Source organism: Onychostruthus taczanowskii, unplaced genomic scaffold, assembly GCF_017590055.1.
Source record: "Onychostruthus taczanowskii isolate IOZ18803 unplaced genomic scaffold, ASM1759005v1 scaffold2, whole genome shotgun sequence".
Classification (NCBI taxonomy): domain Eukaryota; kingdom Metazoa; phylum Chordata; class Aves; order Passeriformes; family Passeridae; genus Onychostruthus; species Onychostruthus taczanowskii.
In genome coordinates this window covers 15,603,177-15,622,800 of record NW_024499239.1, presented here as the reverse complement: position 1 = coordinate 15,622,800, position 19,624 = coordinate 15,603,177, and the positions used below count along the sequence as shown (strand labels likewise).

At 40.1% G+C, this 19,624-nt stretch overlaps 1 protein-coding gene across 5 annotated transcripts in view; it reads left to right on the top strand.

The window, feature by feature from the left end:
* Positions 1-19,366, top strand: part of C1QTNF7 (C1q and TNF related 7) — a 52,919-nt gene extending 33,553 nt beyond the window's left edge. For 4 of the 5 annotated variants that reach the window (XM_041403049.1, XM_041403052.1, XM_041403051.1 and 1 more), the window contains 3 exons: positions 13,258-13,458; positions 14,349-14,594; positions 15,287-19,366. In XM_041403049.1, coding sequence (XP_041258983.1) covers positions 14,357-14,594; positions 15,287-15,918 — 870 coding nt within the window. In that variant the 5' untranslated portion in view covers positions 13,258-13,458; positions 14,349-14,356 and the 3' untranslated portion in view covers positions 15,919-19,366. Of the gene's footprint in view, positions 1-7,189; positions 7,317-13,257; positions 13,459-14,348; positions 14,595-15,286 lie in introns of all 5 variants that reach the window. The other variant, XM_041403050.1, reaches the window with a different exon arrangement.
* Positions 19,367-19,624: the final 258 nt, after the last annotated feature.

The following is a 19,624-nucleotide window of genomic DNA, read 5'->3' as shown; positions in this document are numbered from 1 at the left end:
TCCTTCACATGCTGCTATATCTATCCTTTTCCCTCACCTTCAGCCTCATGTCTAGCATGTAAAGCAAAAAACCACAGGGGAATACATATCCCAATAGACAGGGAATAAAGGGGGAAAGGGTCTTTCCCACATGCCTGTTGGGAGCAGGACAGATTTTGACTTTTGGGCTCCTGGTAGCAGAGCTCAGCAGTGTCAGGAGCTCAGCACAGAGAGGGGAGCTCTGTGCTGGCAGGCACAGGAGGAGGAGGAGGAGGAGAGGAATAGAGGAAAAGCCACCCAGACAGGCAATGGCAGTGTCAGCACACTGTAACCCAGGCAGCACTGTGGCTGTGACATGGAGCCCCAGTCACACTGCTGTGTACAGCTGGCTGTCATGAGGAACAAAACGAGGGCCTGAACAATCTGACAGTCGGAGGTCAAAACAGATAAATAAACACACCAGCTTTTGAATAATAATGAGACACGTCTGTATTAAGAAATCATGATAGTTTTGTTAAAAGTGTGCCAAAGAAAGCAGTATTTTATAGAGCATTTGAAAGGCTGGCCTTTGAGCTCTTTGCAGCTAGCACATAGTTTATGCAGCTTTGATGAACTCAAAGGGATTTTTTCTTCCTATAAGAGCCACTGAAGCCACCTAGAAAAACATTATATATAGGACTTTCCTTGGCTTTTAAGTCTAGCAGAATGACAATTGCTACAGTGGGCAGAGGTCAGATAACATGAATCAGGCAGCTGCATTTTTGCAGCCTTTTTGTTAGAGATGATGGGTTTATGCTGACCTAAGGACATAACATGAAAACTGTTCTTGTGTGTCATTCAGAATCTTGCTTACTAATGTTAATACAATTTGGTAGACCATAAAAAGACTAGAATTTTTAATTGTAAATTTATAATACTCAAGAAAGAAAAAGCTGTGGCTATCATAATGTTACTACCTTTCTGAGAAAGATAATATACTAATGAGCAGATTAATCACTGTCTCTTAAAGCAAGAAATAGAAGGAGCCAAATTAAATTATTAGTTAAAACAATTTAATAGGGACAAAAAGGTTTAAGGGAAACAAATGCATTCTGTGTATAATTAATTTAACAAATTTACCAGTTATGAGAATTGTTGCGAAAAGCCAGAATTTAAGCTCTTTTCAAGTTTATGGATAAAGAGTCCAACAAGGCTGACAAGAAAGCAAGGACTCAGAAAATATCTCAGTTTGGAAGCCTTCAGCTGGAGGGGAAGCAGGCAGATAACCTCGTGGCAAGCATCCTTGTGCTGCCACATCCCTGGGAATGGTGCAAGAGCCTGCTGCAGGACACTGCCCCAGACAGGGTGCAGGGCCAGAAGGGCTTCTGATCATATTTACCAGAGTCCTTCAGAGGTAACATTCACCCCAAACCAGAGCCATAATGAAATGACTGTTACAGTTGATTTCATAATTGCCCCAAGAGAACAAGTTGGGACACCAATTAATTTTATTGAGAAGGAACAGCAGTGGCTTATGAACTTCTGCAGAGACCCAGTTTCCTGCATTAACAAAATAAGCAGAATAGATAAAAGAAACATAAAAGAGCAGTTATGCCAAGAAAATTGTCTCCAAATGAAGTGTTTTGGTATTCTTTCCCATGAGCTGATAAATTTATGAGACCTATATTTTTAACTTTACAGTGTGTGTACAAATACACAGATATTTGAACAGACATACATTCAAACTTTTCCAAAGACAGAGGAAAAAAAGAAGACTCATAGGAAATCACAGCATCTCACAAGTAGAAAAGGAGAATTCTATGCAGGAAATATAGGAATTTTGAACATAAGAGAGTTTTCAATTGCAAGTACCTGTCCAAGACAGGGTAATTTAAGCAATAAACAAAATCACAAATATCAAACTAGAATTTTTTGCAGAGCTCATTGAAGATAACTAAAACAAAGATAAAACCAACAAAACACTTATTGCATGTCAGCTTACTGTTTATCAGCTAGAAACAAATCTAAGTGCATTGTAATTTAGGCCATCAGAGAATAGATCTGAATTAAAGAAAATTGATTCTATCAGTCAAAGTCAAATAGAAAAAAAAATCTTTAATAACATATTTTACATAAAATGTATCCACCACGCTCCAGGGCATTGAAGAAAAGCTAAGTGAAAACAGGACTCCTTTGGCTGGTAAATGTAAGGATATGTGTGTGCATGCACTCATGTACACAAACACTTGTTTTTCTGTGATGAAAATATGCCCCAGCTGAGGGAAAAGTGACTGCCTGAACTGATCTGAAAGACGTTAAATTGTAATAATTTTTTTCAGTTTTACATCTTGATTCCATGCCATAAAACTTAAATAGAAAGAAAGAAAGAAAGGTCATTTTAACCAAGGCAAGAGAAAGCTTCTCCATGTTTTATGTATTTCAACTTTATTTGCAAGTCAATATGTTCTGAATCTCTGTAGGTTTCCATTAAAGTGGAAATTGCAAAACCCTTTACCCTGATGGAAATTTGAAGCTGATATGCTCTAAACCCTACATGACTCCTCTTTTTAATATCTATTTTATTTGTATTAACAATTATGTAAGGACATTTCTGAGGGACAGATCATTAAAAGTGATTCTGGCATACTGTTTGTCTCAAACTTGCCAGAATTTCTTAAGAAATAAATTTAAATCAAGGTCACTGTTTAAAATGGAAAAAGGCTCATGGCAATCTGCTGCCATGGAGTTGCAACTGCAAAATAACACTGAATTTATTGTCATCATTGTAAACTATATCTGGAGATATTTGACAGAAACTCGAGCAAATCTCTGGACTCTACAATAACAGAGAATTTTATCTACTGATTATGGAATTGTGAAGAGGGTTCTCTACAATCACTTCTCTTTGTAAGAAATAGATGTATTTTGGCATACCCCAGCTCATACCACTGCCTGGGGTTGTGTTTGCACTGCAGCTGCACCCCAAGGCGGAGTCACCCGTGGATGTGACTGTGTGCTACCTGTGTGTCCTGTCTGCTCCTTCCCCAGGGGAAGCCCTGTGATGCTGTGTCAGGACCAGCCAGCTGGTACCCCCCAGGCAAGGGAGGGTATCCCTCAGCCTGGGGTCACCCAAATGGAGCCTTCCAGGCTGTGCACACTAATGCTGCTGTGTGGGTCCACACTGGCATCTCCATCAGTGAGGGGAGGACCAGCTGGATTGGGGACATCCTAAGGTGACTCTAACATTCTGTGATTCAAGGTTAGGTGGAACTTGTTGACAGACTGAGATCAGGGGAAATTAAAGTGAAAATGAGATTTAACTGGTTGCTAAACACTCTGTGACCTTCAGACCATCTGGGAATGCCCACTTATGTCCCATGGAGACTGTGCTGAAATCACATTCCACCACATGCAAGTAAAGCCTGCTCCTTACCAGACAAAGGCCAGACTCTCCTACTGAAGAATGGCATGTTGACTGACAGCTGCAGCTTTTTTGTGCTATTCCCTGGAGGAACCCAAGGAAACAAACACTTCCCAGACAGGATGGATTTCAAAAGAAACCAGACCAATTATTGTTGCAAGAACTTAAGTGAGAAAACACCTTCTGCCAGAAATGACCAGTTATCAGATGCTAGACCTCATCTGCACTGTAATGAAAAAAAACTGAAAGAATTATGCTGACTTCATCCATTTTAATCTCCCATGAGAGAATTGATTAGAAATACAAAACGGCACTTCACAATTACTTAAGAAAGGCAAAATCTAAAAAGTGCTCTTGAAATTACCTGCTTTTACATCAACAGAGCAACATTACCCCTGATGTTTTTGATATTGTTGTTCTACTGGTGAAGAAATAGAGTCATGTAAGATTAAATAATTGCCATGGAATAGACATTTCTGATCGAGGAACAGAAATTAGATCTCCTGAAAGAAAACTCTGTGCTCTGTTTTCTTTCCTCCTCTCTGTGAATTTGATCAAATGCCACTAATAAAAGAGAGATTTGCATTTGATTTCAGTACATACAGAAGCAGGCTGACAAATGATTATGTGTATCAAATTGAAGTTATTATATCACAAGAAAAACTGTCATTCTTTTAAGAGAATGTGTGTCAGACAAATTTGTGTCAAACAAAAGAAGACAAACCTCTCCTCTCCTCTCCTCTCCTCTCCTCTCCTTATTAAATTCTTTTTTAAAAAAGATGTGTCAGGACAGACTGCGATTAGGCTATATAGTAGTCTATAGTAGTTAGATCCTCCAGAGTTCTATATAACAGCATGAATTTTTCACTTTCAAGGTTTGTACAAATTAGAAAACAAATAAATGAGATAATACTTCCATTTTCTTCATAAACTTTTTACTTGAAAATTTAAAACTTCCTGCCTGAATAGTCCAAATCAGAAATACAGAGAAAAAAAATGGCAGTGTCATTTCAACATGAAAGAGCTCTTAAAACAGATTTTAGATTTTTACAATGTGTTGTAAGAACAATCCAAAATTTTTTTTTTTATATAAGCAAGTTTAAGACTTCTCAGTACATGGCAATTCATACACTAAACAAGCTCTAAACAAGCTGGACTGAGACTCTACAAATCCAAACAGTCCAACATAGAAATGGTTCTCATTATGAGACAGATGAAAGCAACACAAGGTTATGAAGGAAACAGGTTGTCTACGTGGCTTAGTGAATGCTTCAGTGGGGAGAGGCCTAAAGACCTATATGGAATTAAACAAACATTGGAATGCCTTGTGCTGAAAACTGTTAATTCCATACACGTAGACTGAATTTATGCTGCCAGACCAGGATCACAATGCTTTCTTCCTTTTTGAATAAGTACAACCTGCAACCTCCAAGAGCTCTGTGGGCACTGACACCCCAGAAATCCCTGCCAGCCTCTGCTGGGGTGTCCCATTACCCTGCCCAAGGTCCAGGACCCCATTTCAGCCCAGCTGACCCCATCCACAAGCTGATATTCTGGTCGGCCTCAGATGCCACGGTTGCCTCTGGCCATCTCCAGGCTGCCCTGGTTCCTGCTGGGGATGGGCTCTGGCTGCTGAGATCCTGCCTTTGCACCCTGTGAGTTCCATCTCCATTGCTCCCAGTCCCAGGGAACAGCCAGCCCTTGCCCAACACAATAAGCTGAACAAGATATGAAGTTGTAGATCATCAGCCCCATCAAGTAGTAGTGCAGCTCCTGAGTGTGCTGGGCACCAGCTGGGTGCTGGAGATACCGAGGTTGGGCTTGGCTGCAGACAGTTCTCCTGGCAAGTCTGCTGGGAGCAAGGATGCATTGTCCCTGCTTCTTTTCTATGGAAACAGAAACCTTTGTTTTAGTAAGAATGTCAAACCATACAGAATTGAAATGGAATTCTATTTCACAGCTCCACACTGTTAAGAGCTGTCTTTCTAATGTGCACGCCCTTCTGTCTCACAACGAGGTCCACCTCTCTGAAGATAAAAGTTTTGATTTAATCAGGAAGAAGCATACTTTAAAAACCTGTTATTACCCAAAAGCAGACATTACATAAATTTTATTCTATTTTTATATTTTCCTGGCTCCAATCTCCTGAATCTGACATTAACCATAACAATTGCACATGTGACTAAACTAGGCCAAATTCTCCTTTTTCTGTTCCAATATAAATATGGAAGTAATACTGTTGAAGTAATAGCTTTGAGGTAGACTCCCTCCACGAGAACAGGACTTTTCTCAGAACAGCCAGAATCAGGAAAGTATGCTGATTTTCAAGCCAGGTTTTTACTGACAAGTTGGAGTAGTAAAATTGAGACCACCAGGGTTGACGTGAGAGCCTGTCAGTCCCAGAGGCTGGGTACAAGCCAATGTTGGTGGCATTTTGAAAGCACAGGAGGCTTCAAAGCTCTCATTTGTAAAGCCATTTCAAAATGCCTTACATTTTCAGAAGTTCAAGCACCATTAATTTACAGTAAAACCTCAGCTTTAAAATGCCTTTATCATTTGTGCTGAGACACAGCCACTCACACCTCTGTGAGAGTCAGATTCACCGTCACCTCTCTCATGTTTGACTTCAGTTTCTTGAAGCTCTATCTTTGCTGCTCTTGACCAAGCCAACATTACACCAAGGGTCAGGAGATGGAGACCTTGCAGATAACTCTGGGCAGTGAACACTGCAGTGCCCTGTGGATGTAGTCCTGCAAGAAAGCTGCCAGCATTGACATGTCCACAGGGTGCTAACACATTGAGCACTGTGAGCTGTGCACAGCCTGGGTCTCACATTCCTGTCCTGAGCATCTGTGTTGCCCAGGTAGGAAAAACTTCCAGTTTTCCTCATGGAAAAGCTATCAGCTTGGTTTGTTGCAAGTGTACACCTAAAAGCTTAACTATGATGGTTTTTGAAAAAATTTACTCATGTTAAGCCATAGACAGGTATCCTCTTCCATTTACAGCAGAACAGGGACAAGAGACTGCCACTCAGCTGAACAATGTGCTCCCTGCCCCAGGTCACAGCCTCCACTGCTCCCCTGTCAGAGAAGTTTATGGGCACCTTCCCCAGCTTGCTTCAGAACAATCACCCAGCTTAGTGCAGTCTAAGCCTTTAAACTGCTCCTTTGGTCTCTGCCTAGTTCAATGTAGAATGTAGTCCCTGGCTGGATGCCTACTTTTCCACAGAGTTCCCAGAAAGGCACAGTGCCAGGGTGATATCATTTGATGAACTTCCAGAAGAAAACAATGTGCTGGGGGAGGAGTGTCCTTTTGAGGGTCTGGAGGCTTTCTTCTCTGCACATTTTAATTCTCCATGCTGTGCCAAGGGAGAAACTGGATGAAGGAGAATCCATCTTCAGCGGTGTCCCTGATCTAATAACCAACATTTACCTTCAGGGCATGAGAATGAAGCCATGCCCAGGGATTACAGCATATTCAGCTATATATCCAGTGAAGCTGCCAAAGTAGTTCTTGCTTTGCTGGCTGTCCCCCATCAGTCACTCCTGTGCAAAGTGATTGCTGTCACGAGGGGAGCTCTCTATGGACTTCTGCTCACAAAACCCAGGTGGGAACACAAGTGAGCACAAGGCACAAGGCAGGGGAAGTCTGTCCCCATGACTTGTGGCACGAATCTGTGACTTTTGTTCTTATTTGTCCCCATGTGCCTTGCAGATTGACATTTTATTTTTGTGCCCTGTTTTTCCTCTTTCCAGACCAGCCAAAATGGTTTACCCAGCCTGTTTTTTATTTCTCTTCTATCATTACAAGGTTTGCAAGGCAGAATGATCTAAGACAGGAGATGGAAATTTTCCTGGTAAGGGCTGGAGGGGAACGAAGAGGAGGAAGCCTGCTTGAACTGAAAGACTTTTCACAGGAGATGGGCACACTGCTCTAGGTATCTATCTACATCTTCAAATGCCTACGTGCTTCCATATGCTGTATTCCAGTCCAGATTCATAACTAACCATTCAAACTCTAGGTCATCCCTGAAGACAGCTTCTAATTTATGGCTCCTGTCTCCTTTTCCTATTTTATTTTAGGGAAATAGAGAACACATCTCAAATAATCCTGTACCTGAGGTGTAGGTACACTCATATCCTGAGTCTCCCAGTGTTAAATCCTGGCCATTTTTCTCTACCCTGCAAGCAAGCATGTTATTGTCTCCATGTCACTTGCCAGCTGTAAGCAACTGGCCTCACTTCTTGGCTTTCTGTCAAAACAAATTCTGTCAGGTTGTATTTATTTGTGTGTTCTGCTACAGCTGGCAGTGAAACTGCTTTGCCTGCCAGCATTCTTGTTAAATTCCCACCAGCTGAGTCAAGCTATCTCACCAATACACACCTTGACCAGGCTCTCTGGCATTTTTCAGAAAAACAACCTTCCAAATAATGGGAATACCCGGAGACACTATGTTTAAAGACAGACACTGAGAAACAAAATTGCTCTCACTCTTCTGATATTTTGAAAATCAAACATACTAAACTTCTGGCCTTGATTACAAGCACTTGATTTTTAATGGAGGCTTGAGACATGGTTGAAGAATCTGACTGCTTTCAACACAGTTATGAAGAAGATTGTTCAAACATGACTGACTACAAACTTAAGTGAGTGAGACTTAAATGTCAGCACTGCTAATAAGACCTTTAAGGATTTTTTTCTCAGAAATATTTAGCTAATGGTCCTTCCCACTGGCTGATTTATTCCTTTGGGCACCATCAGCTGTTCTGGTACTGGGAATCAGAAGTTCAGATGCTCAAAAACTGTTGGGTCACTTTCCCCTTCTTACACAAAGGAAACAAAACAGTGTAAAGCCATGTGAAGATTGCTGGATTGTGCAGGTAACCCAAGCAGTGTGGTAATGGCCAGCTGTGGTCTTGATTCATTAGGGTAAGGTGTGGTGTTACAGGTGAAGCTCTGGAAGTTCAGCACAGCCCCCATAACACAAAACAAGCTGGGAGGTGTATAAAGCTGTGGCCAGCTGAAGGTGGATGATCACTGTAAAATCCTTTGGAAAAAAAAATCCATCATTAAGGCTCGTATTTTAACGGCATAAAAATCATACAGAGCAAAGAAGCTGGTGACTGTGGCGTGCCAAACCATAAGCACCTGTTTCTAAGGCCTTGTAGAAAGGTAAGTGGTGGTGGCAGATTGAATGGCAGATTTGAACCCTTCAGGCATGTGGACACAGCCGACTTTAGTGGATCATGTTTTGAGAGGGAAAAGACTGGCATAGGCAGTGAGATTTCAAATGAATTGCTGAAGATGTCTCTCTCTCTCTCTGCTTCTCATCCTGACTTATTATCTCCTTATTCACTTTGTTTCTCCTACCCTGCAGTTCCTGGATGGGAGAGTCAGGGAAGGTCTGTGCATCTCACAGTGAGGATTCCTGGTAGCTATGTGGGGTATTTGGGGCGTTTGCATTTGGAAAGCCAAAGGACATATAGAGTATCTTGTTCTTTACCACTGATCTATTGCCAGGACTGCAGACAGAGAGGGCTCACAAGTATCACAATTTCTCATCTACATCTTTGTGCACAAGGAAGTTAAAACACATCTTCTACTGCCCAAACAGCTGTGTGTATGTATTGGAAGTGAATTCAAAGCTAGCAAGGCAAGACACAAGTAAGAACATTGCCAGGGTAGCTTGTGACTAATAGCTACTGGCACTTGACCCAGTTTTTATTTACAACAGATTCATGGGAAATCTTCTAGGCTTGTTTCAAAACAATGCCAATTAATAAATGTTAGAATTAGCCCTACATAGTTGAACAAGTGAGAAAGATTAGATCATATACCAGAAAGTCTCAAAACTGGGAATTTCTTACAATCCCTTAATTTCTAAGTTTAAAAAAATGTTTGCGACATAGTCTGAGTGTACCAGTAATGAAATGAGATTTCCTAATGGCTTGATGATAAAGCCTCTGCTGAGCCTTGGCTTCAATGGGGATCTAACTTAGAGAGTATGTTCTCAAGGGAAATCATAGAATTCTAGAACAGTTTGTGTTGAAAGAGACCATTAAAAGTCATCTAGTCCAACCCCCCTGCAATCATCAGGCACATCTTCAACGAGATCACTTTGCTTAGAGCCCTGTTCAACCTGGCCTTGAATGTTTTCAGGGATGGGGCATTGACCACCTCTCTGGACAAGCTGTTCCAGTGTTTTGCCATCATCATTATAAAAAATGTCTTCCTTCTGTCTATTTTAATCTACCCTATTTTAGTTTAAAGCCATATCCCCTTGTCCTATTGCAACAGGCCCTACTGAATAGTCTGTCTCCATCTTTCTCACAAGTACCACCTTTAAGTACTGACTCCTCAGTGTTCATAGGAGAGGTGCCCCAGACCTTTGATTGTCTTTGTGGTCTCCTCTGAACCTGCTCCAGCATGTCCATGTCTTTTCTCACTGCAGACTCCAGATTTGGACACAGCATTCCAGGTGGGATCTCACAATAGTGGAATAGAGAGACATAAGCACCTCCCTTGACCTGCTGGCCACCTGTTTTTGATTCTTTGGATCTGCCACCTTAACAGACGGCAACAAGGTCCAGAAAAGCTTTTTGAATGTTTTTCCAGTATTAAATGAATGAGATAACTTGAAGAACTCACTTGGAAAATGTGTTTCAGAAATAATTCTGAGCAAAGTGGTCTAGTGAAAAGTGTCCCTGCCCACAGCAGGGAGGCTGGAACTAGATGATCTTAAAGGTCCCATCCAACACAGACCATCCTATGATTCTATGACTAGAACTGATCAGCATGTCCATCATCTTCCAGTGAATGCAAGAATGTGCATTCTTCCTCTACCTAGTAGGTTTGAAACTCATTGAAATGCCATTTCCTAAACGTGGAATAACATTATTCTAACTCTGAGTTTACATAATTTTCATTATTATTTTTGGTGACGGCTATGATGAAGATGTCTGTTATTGTTCTGAAGAAGAATACCATGTGCTTATTCTGGCTTTTAGTTTTTGGAAAAATACACTGAACTCCTCAAATGTTGTTTTTCTCTGGAGACAAATCACTTGGCATATATAAGTGACTTTGTTTCCTACCCCAGTTTATGGACAAAAGTTTTTTATCTTTGAAAAGGACAACCAGAAGCCAAGAACAAAGTGTTATTTATGATTCATGTTCTGCCTCTCAGTTAACTCTCTATGAACAAATATTTAACTACAACAATAAAACTACAACAATAGGTGACTCCTGAGAAAGTGATCTGGGAAGTCTCTTATACTCTCTAACTTCTTAAAACCCTGTGAACTGAAATCTCTGATTTTGGCTTCCTAAATCAACCTGAAATTTCAAAAGCCATGGTCATATGTTCTTTTTCGTTTTAACATTTCAGTGGTGCTTTTAAGGGCACTCAGTGGGAAATAGGGGACATGGGTTCAGCACTGTCCTTCTTTCCTTGGTCTGAGGAGATTTCTTTTTGAGTCTGTTTCCAAGAGACTGCAATAACAGACAGGCTCCAAAATTCTTCCCCGCTCCTTATAAAATGACTACTGTTACGCACAAAGAAATGCAAGAGCCTGAATTCAAAGGGCAAGAGAAGCCCTGATTCTCTGGCTTAATGCATGGTTTCCCGAATGCCACTTTTTGGCTACCACTGCTGGAAGCAGCTTTCTATGTTCGCCCCAAGAATAAATTCAGGTCTGTAAACATCATCACCTGAACCATTATCATAATTTTCTCCCAAGCCCAGCTCTGTTTGCCTAACTTCATTCCCACCATTCAGCTACACAACCCCGTCACTCGTTAAGACCCCCAACACGTAGATGAAATCTCTGTATATTGTTCTCTATGCCTCCTCCATCCTAAACTGGTTCTCCAAACACAATGCTCCAGACATCTAAGGCACATCCCTATCTCAACAACCCCATTCCCCTCACCTTCCCCAAATGACATTTTTCCCATGGTCTTTTTAGAAATACATGTCCCAGACTAATTAATTTCCTGTAGGCACATGAGAAGAACAGCAGGGGAGGTCTGGGAGCTGGAGACAGCTTCACACATCAATAAGTTACTGGCCAGCCAGTGACAGGAGCAGCTGTGTGAGGGTTTTTACTTGATGTGTAAAATATCCTTGACACAGGCAAAACTAGAAATTTGTTGAGACTGTTTTTGCCTGGCTAACGCACAACACAGTGTGGGAATATACAGCCTACTGATTCAGACTTTCATCTGGCAAAGGGCAGGTTTTTTTTCCGGTCCTTGATCCTTAGGTCATGTCTGCTTCTTATCCATCAGCTTTGTGTAAAATGTATATGCAGCTTTCAGCATGAAGTCACTCCAAGCTGTTCCCTCCTGGCTAAGTGTTAAAAGTTTTTCTTCTCTGCAGAGAGCTTTTTTGTCCCTGATTTAAGTCCTATGAAATTCCATGAGCTTTATTTGAGTTTGCTCAGTAGTACATCAGAGCAAACATCACTGTGAAGTTTGTCTTGTAGCTAACAACTGCCTTGGAATTATCATTCACTGCTCTGCTGTAATGTTCAGCATTCATATGCTAATCCATTTGTGGAGACTGCTATGCCTGACTGTATGGTAAGGCTTTATCAAATAACAGCAAAATTAATAGTTTGGTTTCTGCCAATTTGATGCAAGATGTCTAAAACGAGCAACAAAATGTATATCACTGAAGAGAATTTTGGAGCATTGTTTATTTCTCTCCAAATACAATATTTTTCATATTTTTTTCTGCATTATCACTGGTACCATGACAGTTTCTAATTTTCCACTGTGTAAAATAAAAGGTTCTTCATAAAGACTATACATGCATGTATATACATATATGCTGATCTTTTCCTTGCTGAATAGATCAGACCATGCCATCCATATACCAGTTGAAATATCATGAACTGCAAATAAATGCAATGGCTTGGGGTTTTAAATCAGTTAATGCCAATCAGTATCACAGAGAGGAGAATGAGAACAACAATTTCTAGATTAAAAGGTTCTGCAGAGGGATTTGGACAGACTGGATCAGTGGGCTGAGGATGGTTGTGTGAGGTTCAACAAGGTCAAGCGCCAGGTCCTGCAACTCCAGGCAGTGCCACAGACTGGGGCAGAGTGGCTGGAAAGCTGCCCAGTGGAAAAGGACCTGGGGGGGCAGGGGACAGTGACTGAACACGAGCCAGCTGTGCCCAGGAGGCCAAGAAGGCCAAAGGCACCTGGCTCGTACCAGCAATAGTGTGGCCAGCAGGACCAGGGCAGTGATTGTCCCCCTGTACTGGGCACCAGTGAGGACACACCTCAAATCCTGTGTTCAGCTTTGGAACCCCACTTCAAGAAAGACACTGAGGTGCTGGAGTATGTCCAGGGAAGGGCAGCAGAGCTGGGGAAGGGTCTGGAGCACAGGTCCTATGAAGAGCAGCTGAGGGAGCTGGGAGTGTTTAGTCAGGAGGTTTGGGGGAGACCTTATCACTTTCTAAAACTCCCTGAAAGGAGGTCGTAGCCAGGTGGGGGTCACTCTCTACTGCAGGGAAAAGTGACAGGGTGAAAAGAAATAATGACAAATTGTGGCACTGAAGGTTTATATTGGGTAGCAGGAAATCTGTCTTCACAGAAGGGCTTGACTAGCATTGGAACAGGCTGCCCAGGAAAGTGGTGGAGTCACCATCTCTGGAAGTGTTCAAGAAACATGTGGATTTTACATTGTTTGGTGATAAACATGGTGATGATGTTAGGTGGATGGCTGGACTTGATAAACTTATCTTAAAGGTCTTTTCCAACCTTAATGGTTCTGTGAGTCTATGATTCACTGTAAAAAAAAAGATAGACTGCATTTGACAGATACTTTTCTCTATCGCCCATTCCATTTTTTCTTTTTCTCCCCACAGAAACCTGTGGATTCTGATTTTCTTGAATGCTGTAAATTAGCTCTGACGGAATGAACAGCTCCAACGAAAAAAACCCACACAAATTTTCTGAGAAGATGGCAAAGGAACTAGAAAAAACAGCTTGACTTGTAGGTTCTCACCTGACCCATGATTGACTCTCTGCTAATGGAACACTAAATTTAAGGCACCTTTCTATATCAGGTACTGCAATTACTCAGCATGTCACTGTTTGTACAGTTAACTTTTTTTTTCTTTAGTATCCCACTATACAGTGGGACAGAGAAATTTAATTTCCATCCAATAGTTTATTAAACCACTCAAATACCATATATAAGGATTTAACCAATTTTCTTGCAAGATATTGTGACACAATATGCATTGTATGTTCATTGTGTATGACAGCCCAAGCCTGGCTGAAAAATCTCAAAAAACTGTTAGCAGCCCATTCACACTCCACCATCCCCTGCAGGGCAGGGCAGCTGCCTGGTTCCACCTGACAGATGAGGGGAAGTGTTTATTTGTGCTGTTTCCAAGGGGCACTGAAGCTGCAGCTCTCTAACTGCCATCCTTTCTGCAGCTTCAGCAAGTTTCTGCTGCAGTTATTTAAGCTGGAGATTCATTTGCCACCATGAGGGCAAATTTCAAAAGGAAATGACAGTGTGAGCTTTATCCTCACTACAGGCATGTGCCTCTAACACAGACTAACTCCCTCCAGCAAGAAGGCTTTTATCTGTAAATCTGATATAAGGACCAAAGACAAAATAAACTATGCAAAGATCTTTGCATTGAAAAAATCCAGATTATTTTTTCACATGTCAACATTTGGCCCCAAAAAGCTGATATTCACCAGTTACACTATGGCAGTCTGTAGCTACTTACTTGAAAGCCATACAGCAACTTGTACAGTGCCCAGAAAAAGCTCCAACCTTACAGACTTTTCTCCTTGCCTCCTACATGGATTTTGGTAAGGCAGAAATTCCAGGTTCAGATCTGCACCTCTACTTGTGCATAATGCATCACAGTGTCGCAATTATTTGCATATTCAGAGCCATTTCCATGTGACTAGAGTGTCTTATTAATTTTTTTTCCAGATCTGAGGATGTTTGTGTTGCTGTACATTACAAGTTTTGCCATCTACACAAGTGAACAACCTCTTCAAAGCCAGACCAAAGGAGAAAATTACTACACCAGATATATCTGCAGCATCCCAGGTTTGCCAGGCCCTGCTGGCCCCCCTGGAGCCAGCGGATCCCCAGGGCCACATGGACGTATTGGTCTTCCAGGAAGAGATGGTAGAGATGGCAGGAAGGGAGAAAAAGGTGAAAAAGGGAGTGCAGGTATTTAATATTTGTGTAACCTAACACAGTAGTACAAGAAAGCAAGACCTTTCACCATCACTGTTATCATCATCACTATACACAGATATATCTCTATATCTATCTATCTGTCGATATGTATGTATATATATATTTATATATGATGAGTGTGTGTATGTGCCTGTGTGGGTTTAAGTGTAATGCATATGTAAATATAGTGAGAGTATGCACGGATATCAGTGTAAAGAAATGTAAATGCACAACCTTGCTTCGCACGGATGCTAAGAAAAAAAAATGGAAAGAATGAAGCATGAATGGTGTCAAATAAATAGTCCCACCTGTGCCTTTAGCCAGGTGTAAAAGACCAGCAGGTGCTTAGATATGCACTAAAAATACTCTGTTTGTAGGAAATATTTATTGCACAAGTACCACTATGTCATGCTGCTGTCTCTGCCATCAGTAGTGCCTGATAGTTCCAGCAGCAATAGATTGATTACATATAACATTCTTTAATGTGTAATCAAGACACATGAAGATAAGTAGGAATTACTGGCATTCCTTTTGCAAACTTAATAGAAAACTTTGAAAGTATTTCTAGATTATTTTGAAATTCTGACCATGTTTTTCTTGTTTGTTCAGCCACACAGTAGAGCACACAATAATTTACTGAGGTGATATATACAACAATTAACTAACTTAAAATGTTTTTGAAGGTTTAAGAGGAAAGACTGGGCCATTAGGACCAGCTGGAGAGAAAGGAGACCAAGGTCAGTCTGGTAAGAAAGGACCTGAAGGATTGACTGGTGCCAAAGGTGAAGTAGGTCCAGCTGGACCACCTGGACCTAAGGGAGATAAAGGAGAGCGAGGAGAGCCAGGAGTGCCAGGGGTCTGCAAGTGTGGAAAGATAGTGCTGAAATCTGCCTTTTCTGTTGGCATCACCACGAGCTACCCAGAGGAAAGACTACCAATTGTATTCAATAAAGTCCTCTTCAATGAGGGGGAGCATTACAACCCATCCACAGGAAAATTTATTTGTGCCATCCCAGGGATTTACTATTTTTCTTACGACATCACCTTAGCAAACAAGCATCTGGCTATTGGGCTGGTTCACAATGGCAAGTACAGGATCAAGACTTTCGATGCGAACACCGGCAACCACGACGTAGCTTCTGGATCCACAGTGATTTACCTTCAGCCAGAAGATGAAGTGTGGCTTGAAATCTTCTACTCTGACCAAAATGGTCTCTTTTCTGATCCAACGTGGGCAGACAGTTTGTTTTCTGGATTTCTCTTATATGTTGATACAGATTACCTTGATGCTTTATCAGATGAAGATGAGCTCTGAAGCAGATATCAAATGACATTCAAACTGGAGGCCCCACAAAGGAGTTCATTCATCTGTGTGGGGAAAACAAAGTTGAAATAAAAAAAAAAATCTGGAAATTCATTCTAGCTTTGATTGGAACAAAATCTGAGCTTGTAAGGACGTTTCTAAAATCTAGGATGGATTTTTTAACAAACAGCAGGGATATCAAAATGAACTGTAATTAATATAAGACTGCATCACTCCAGGACTGACTCTTCCCTAAAATTACATTTATAATACTATTTAAACAAATTTAAGATACTGTACATTGGATTTTATATAAAATGTATTAATTTGCAATTTAGAATGGCTATTTTGTATATTACATTAAAGTAAAATTGAACAATTCACTGCAATATCATTTTTGGTCATTTTAAGACAGGCAATACATTAAAAAAAAAGAAGGGAGAAGAATAAAATAGGAATGACTGCTTCAGGATGCCACTGCACAGGTCACAAGAACAGTCCCATCTGATATTCACACCAACAAATATCATTCATAGGTAACCAATCTCACAGTAAGTACATGACAATTTGTACTAGCTGAGGACTTCTCAATAGCAGCCATAAAAGTCTAGAACAAAGCTGTCAAACATATAAATAAATTAAAATCTGGAAACTTGGAGATAGTATTCAGTGGGTATTTTCAGTGTAATTCCAAGTGTCTTTGCTATTCTTTAAATGCCATCTTTTATCTTTATGATAAATGTGGGAAAAAAAATATAAACTTTTTGCTGAAGGTAATTGTGGATGACCAAAAACAACAGCACAGTAATCACTAATCAGAGTCAATTATATGAAACGAAGTGAGTCACATCATTAAAGCAGAAGTTATATTTCAATATGGCCAAATGCAATGATATAAATGTAGGTCACATCCAAGATGAAAAACTGCATTCAGCAGATCAGTAAACTTGGAAAAGGTACATGGGACCTCATGTATCATCATCTAAATAGGAGTAACAAAAGTAGGCTGTTGCTACCATCCTTTGGATGTATAATAAATGGAATTGAAAGTAGAGATGAATAGTGGTTACATAGGAAGAAATTACTTCTGTCAATGTTTCAAAACCTTGAAAGTTGATAAAAAATGTTTATACTTCTATTCATGGGGCTTACTCAAGACATGTAACAAGGTCAATTTACTTTTCTTGTCAATGAGGTTAGAGGTGATTTAATCACCACCTGCACCCATATGGAGATAAAATATCTGGTAGTACCTGGCCCTTCCCTCTATCAAATAGGAGCACAGCAAGGTCCATTGGTGAGAAACCATATCAATCCCCACTGGAAATGAGGAATTCATTTTACCAGGGGCAGCAACCAATCATTGTAAAAATATCTAGGAACATCACGAGTTCTCCGGCATTCAACACCAATCAAGACTGGCAATCTTTCAATGGGTCCTTTTGCTTTCCAACAATTTACAATCTTTTATTCATCTCAGATTTACAGAGACCTGCTATTTCTAACAGTTATTCAGATAATGTTAAATGTTAGTGGTCTGTGTAGCACAGCTCTGGAACCCACTTTAGCCATGACCAAGGCAGATGGAAATTTCTAGGTTTTTTCTGTGTATTTGATGGATTAAGAAAGTTACAATGGATTAAGAAAGTTACAAGCAGACCAACTGACACAAAGGTGCTGCTGAGGTTGCAGAACCAGCAGGATGGTTATGTATGGAACACCAGCCTGTGCACTGCGTACTCTTGCCCCCTCTTCCTCTCACATCAGCATTCATGGCTGTGAGTGCACGATGCTTTATGCTTTATGCAGTGAACAGGTGCAAAGCCCTGACCACAAATCAAACTGGCAATGCTTGTACAACCATTATGACAGTGAGAGATGTCTGATAGAAGACAATAGTACATTATTTTTCTAACTAGACACCTAATTTATTTGTGTCACACAAGGGCTGCTTTCTGTGAAAAATATGGAAAAGAACACTTGGAGATTCGGTTTATCATCCTGCTTTACAATCATTTATACATCTGCAAATTAAGGACAATGTGAGTGCAAAATGCAGTCAAATCATAACTTACAATTATGATTGATGGCGATGCCTCACAGCCATCAGTGCCTCTCTGAGCATTTCCCAGTGCTGCCTGCACTGAATTCCACAGGACAAAACAAGGGTCATGTCTAGCCCATGACTGCCTGGGAACATAATTCAATAAATGCAGGACTGGACCCAAAATATGTATCGTGCAGAAAAAGCAACTAAAATAAATTTTTAATTATATGATAACTTATAAAATATGGAAATAGGTTGATGACATTTGAATCAGTATAAAGTTTATGTTAGGAGTAACATATTAGTTTTATTAGAATTAGAAAATCTGATAAACCCAGCCTTAAGGAAAGAGTATGACTGATTTTCTCCAGACTCCAAAGAAATGTATTGTAGTTATAATACATCTGGAAATTTTCAGACAAAACTAATTTTTCTCAATTAAACAGAGAAAATATACAGCTTTATAGTGAAATATTGCTGGTTGCAATCCTAACTATAAGCAAAGTGCTCCCATGTAAAAATCTGTAAAAAGTAATCCAATATAAAAGAGGTATTTCAACCACACCCATGCTGAAAATGACACCGTGGGAATAAGTAAACCAAGACTCACTGCTTTCCTTTTCTTAGCAATTTTAGATTTATGTTTGTACAATTATAGAAAAGTAACATTAATTTCCCAAAGTTTTCTCATTTGGATTCTACACCTTTTTTTAACAGTTTGATATTTTGGCATGAAGAGTTAAAAATAATTCATTCTGTTGGATTATTTCTATAGGTTTTGGCAAGAAGAATACTTCTACTACACACATGGACGACATATGTATACAAGTACCATGTGTCCCTGCCCTCATTAAGGGTCTCAAGACATTATCCTAAAGTCAATCATTGCTGTTGCTAGTGTATTATTTGAAAATATATCAATTTTGATGACATGATACTGCATTTGGGGTATTTATCTGTCTAAATTTGAATTTATATGGAAAATACCTTGGGTTGATGTCTTCCCACAATTCATACCAGTACATGGGAAGGTCTGGTTGGTTTCAAAACATTGTAGGAGCAAAACAGCAAAATTTCTTCATTATCAAATTTGAAATTAATCAACAATTTCTACACAATATATTGGTCATTCTGCACATGCCATAATGACATATAAAATTAGGCATCCAGATCAAATTAGTCACCTAGACTTGGCCTACAGTCCCCAGAGAGAAATAAGTGCCACCAGGAGAAGCTGCCAGGAGGAACCATGTCTTCACTGCAGTACCAACTCTTGCGCTTCCTGATCAAGGCTGCAAGAACTTGTACAAACCTCAAACCATCAGGCAACCATCAAACAATATCAAGAACATCAGTATTCCTGAGATTCTTAAGTAAGAGTATATATATATATGTTTACTTGGGATATGTGTATGTAAAGACAAATAAGTAAAAATAAAGTTATTTGAAAGAAAACAATTCCCCACAGTCTTCTACTCTTTCAGACTTTCTTTATACTTGGTGGAATGACATTAAGGAAGGAGTTAGTCACATGTTCCACTGCTGAATATTTTTAACCTAGATAATTATTTAGACATTTATCTACACTTTCAAATTTTTATGAGTATGTCATATAGAATAAACACTTTCACTTTTTGACTACTGGTATTCATGTTCATATGGTTAGGCTGT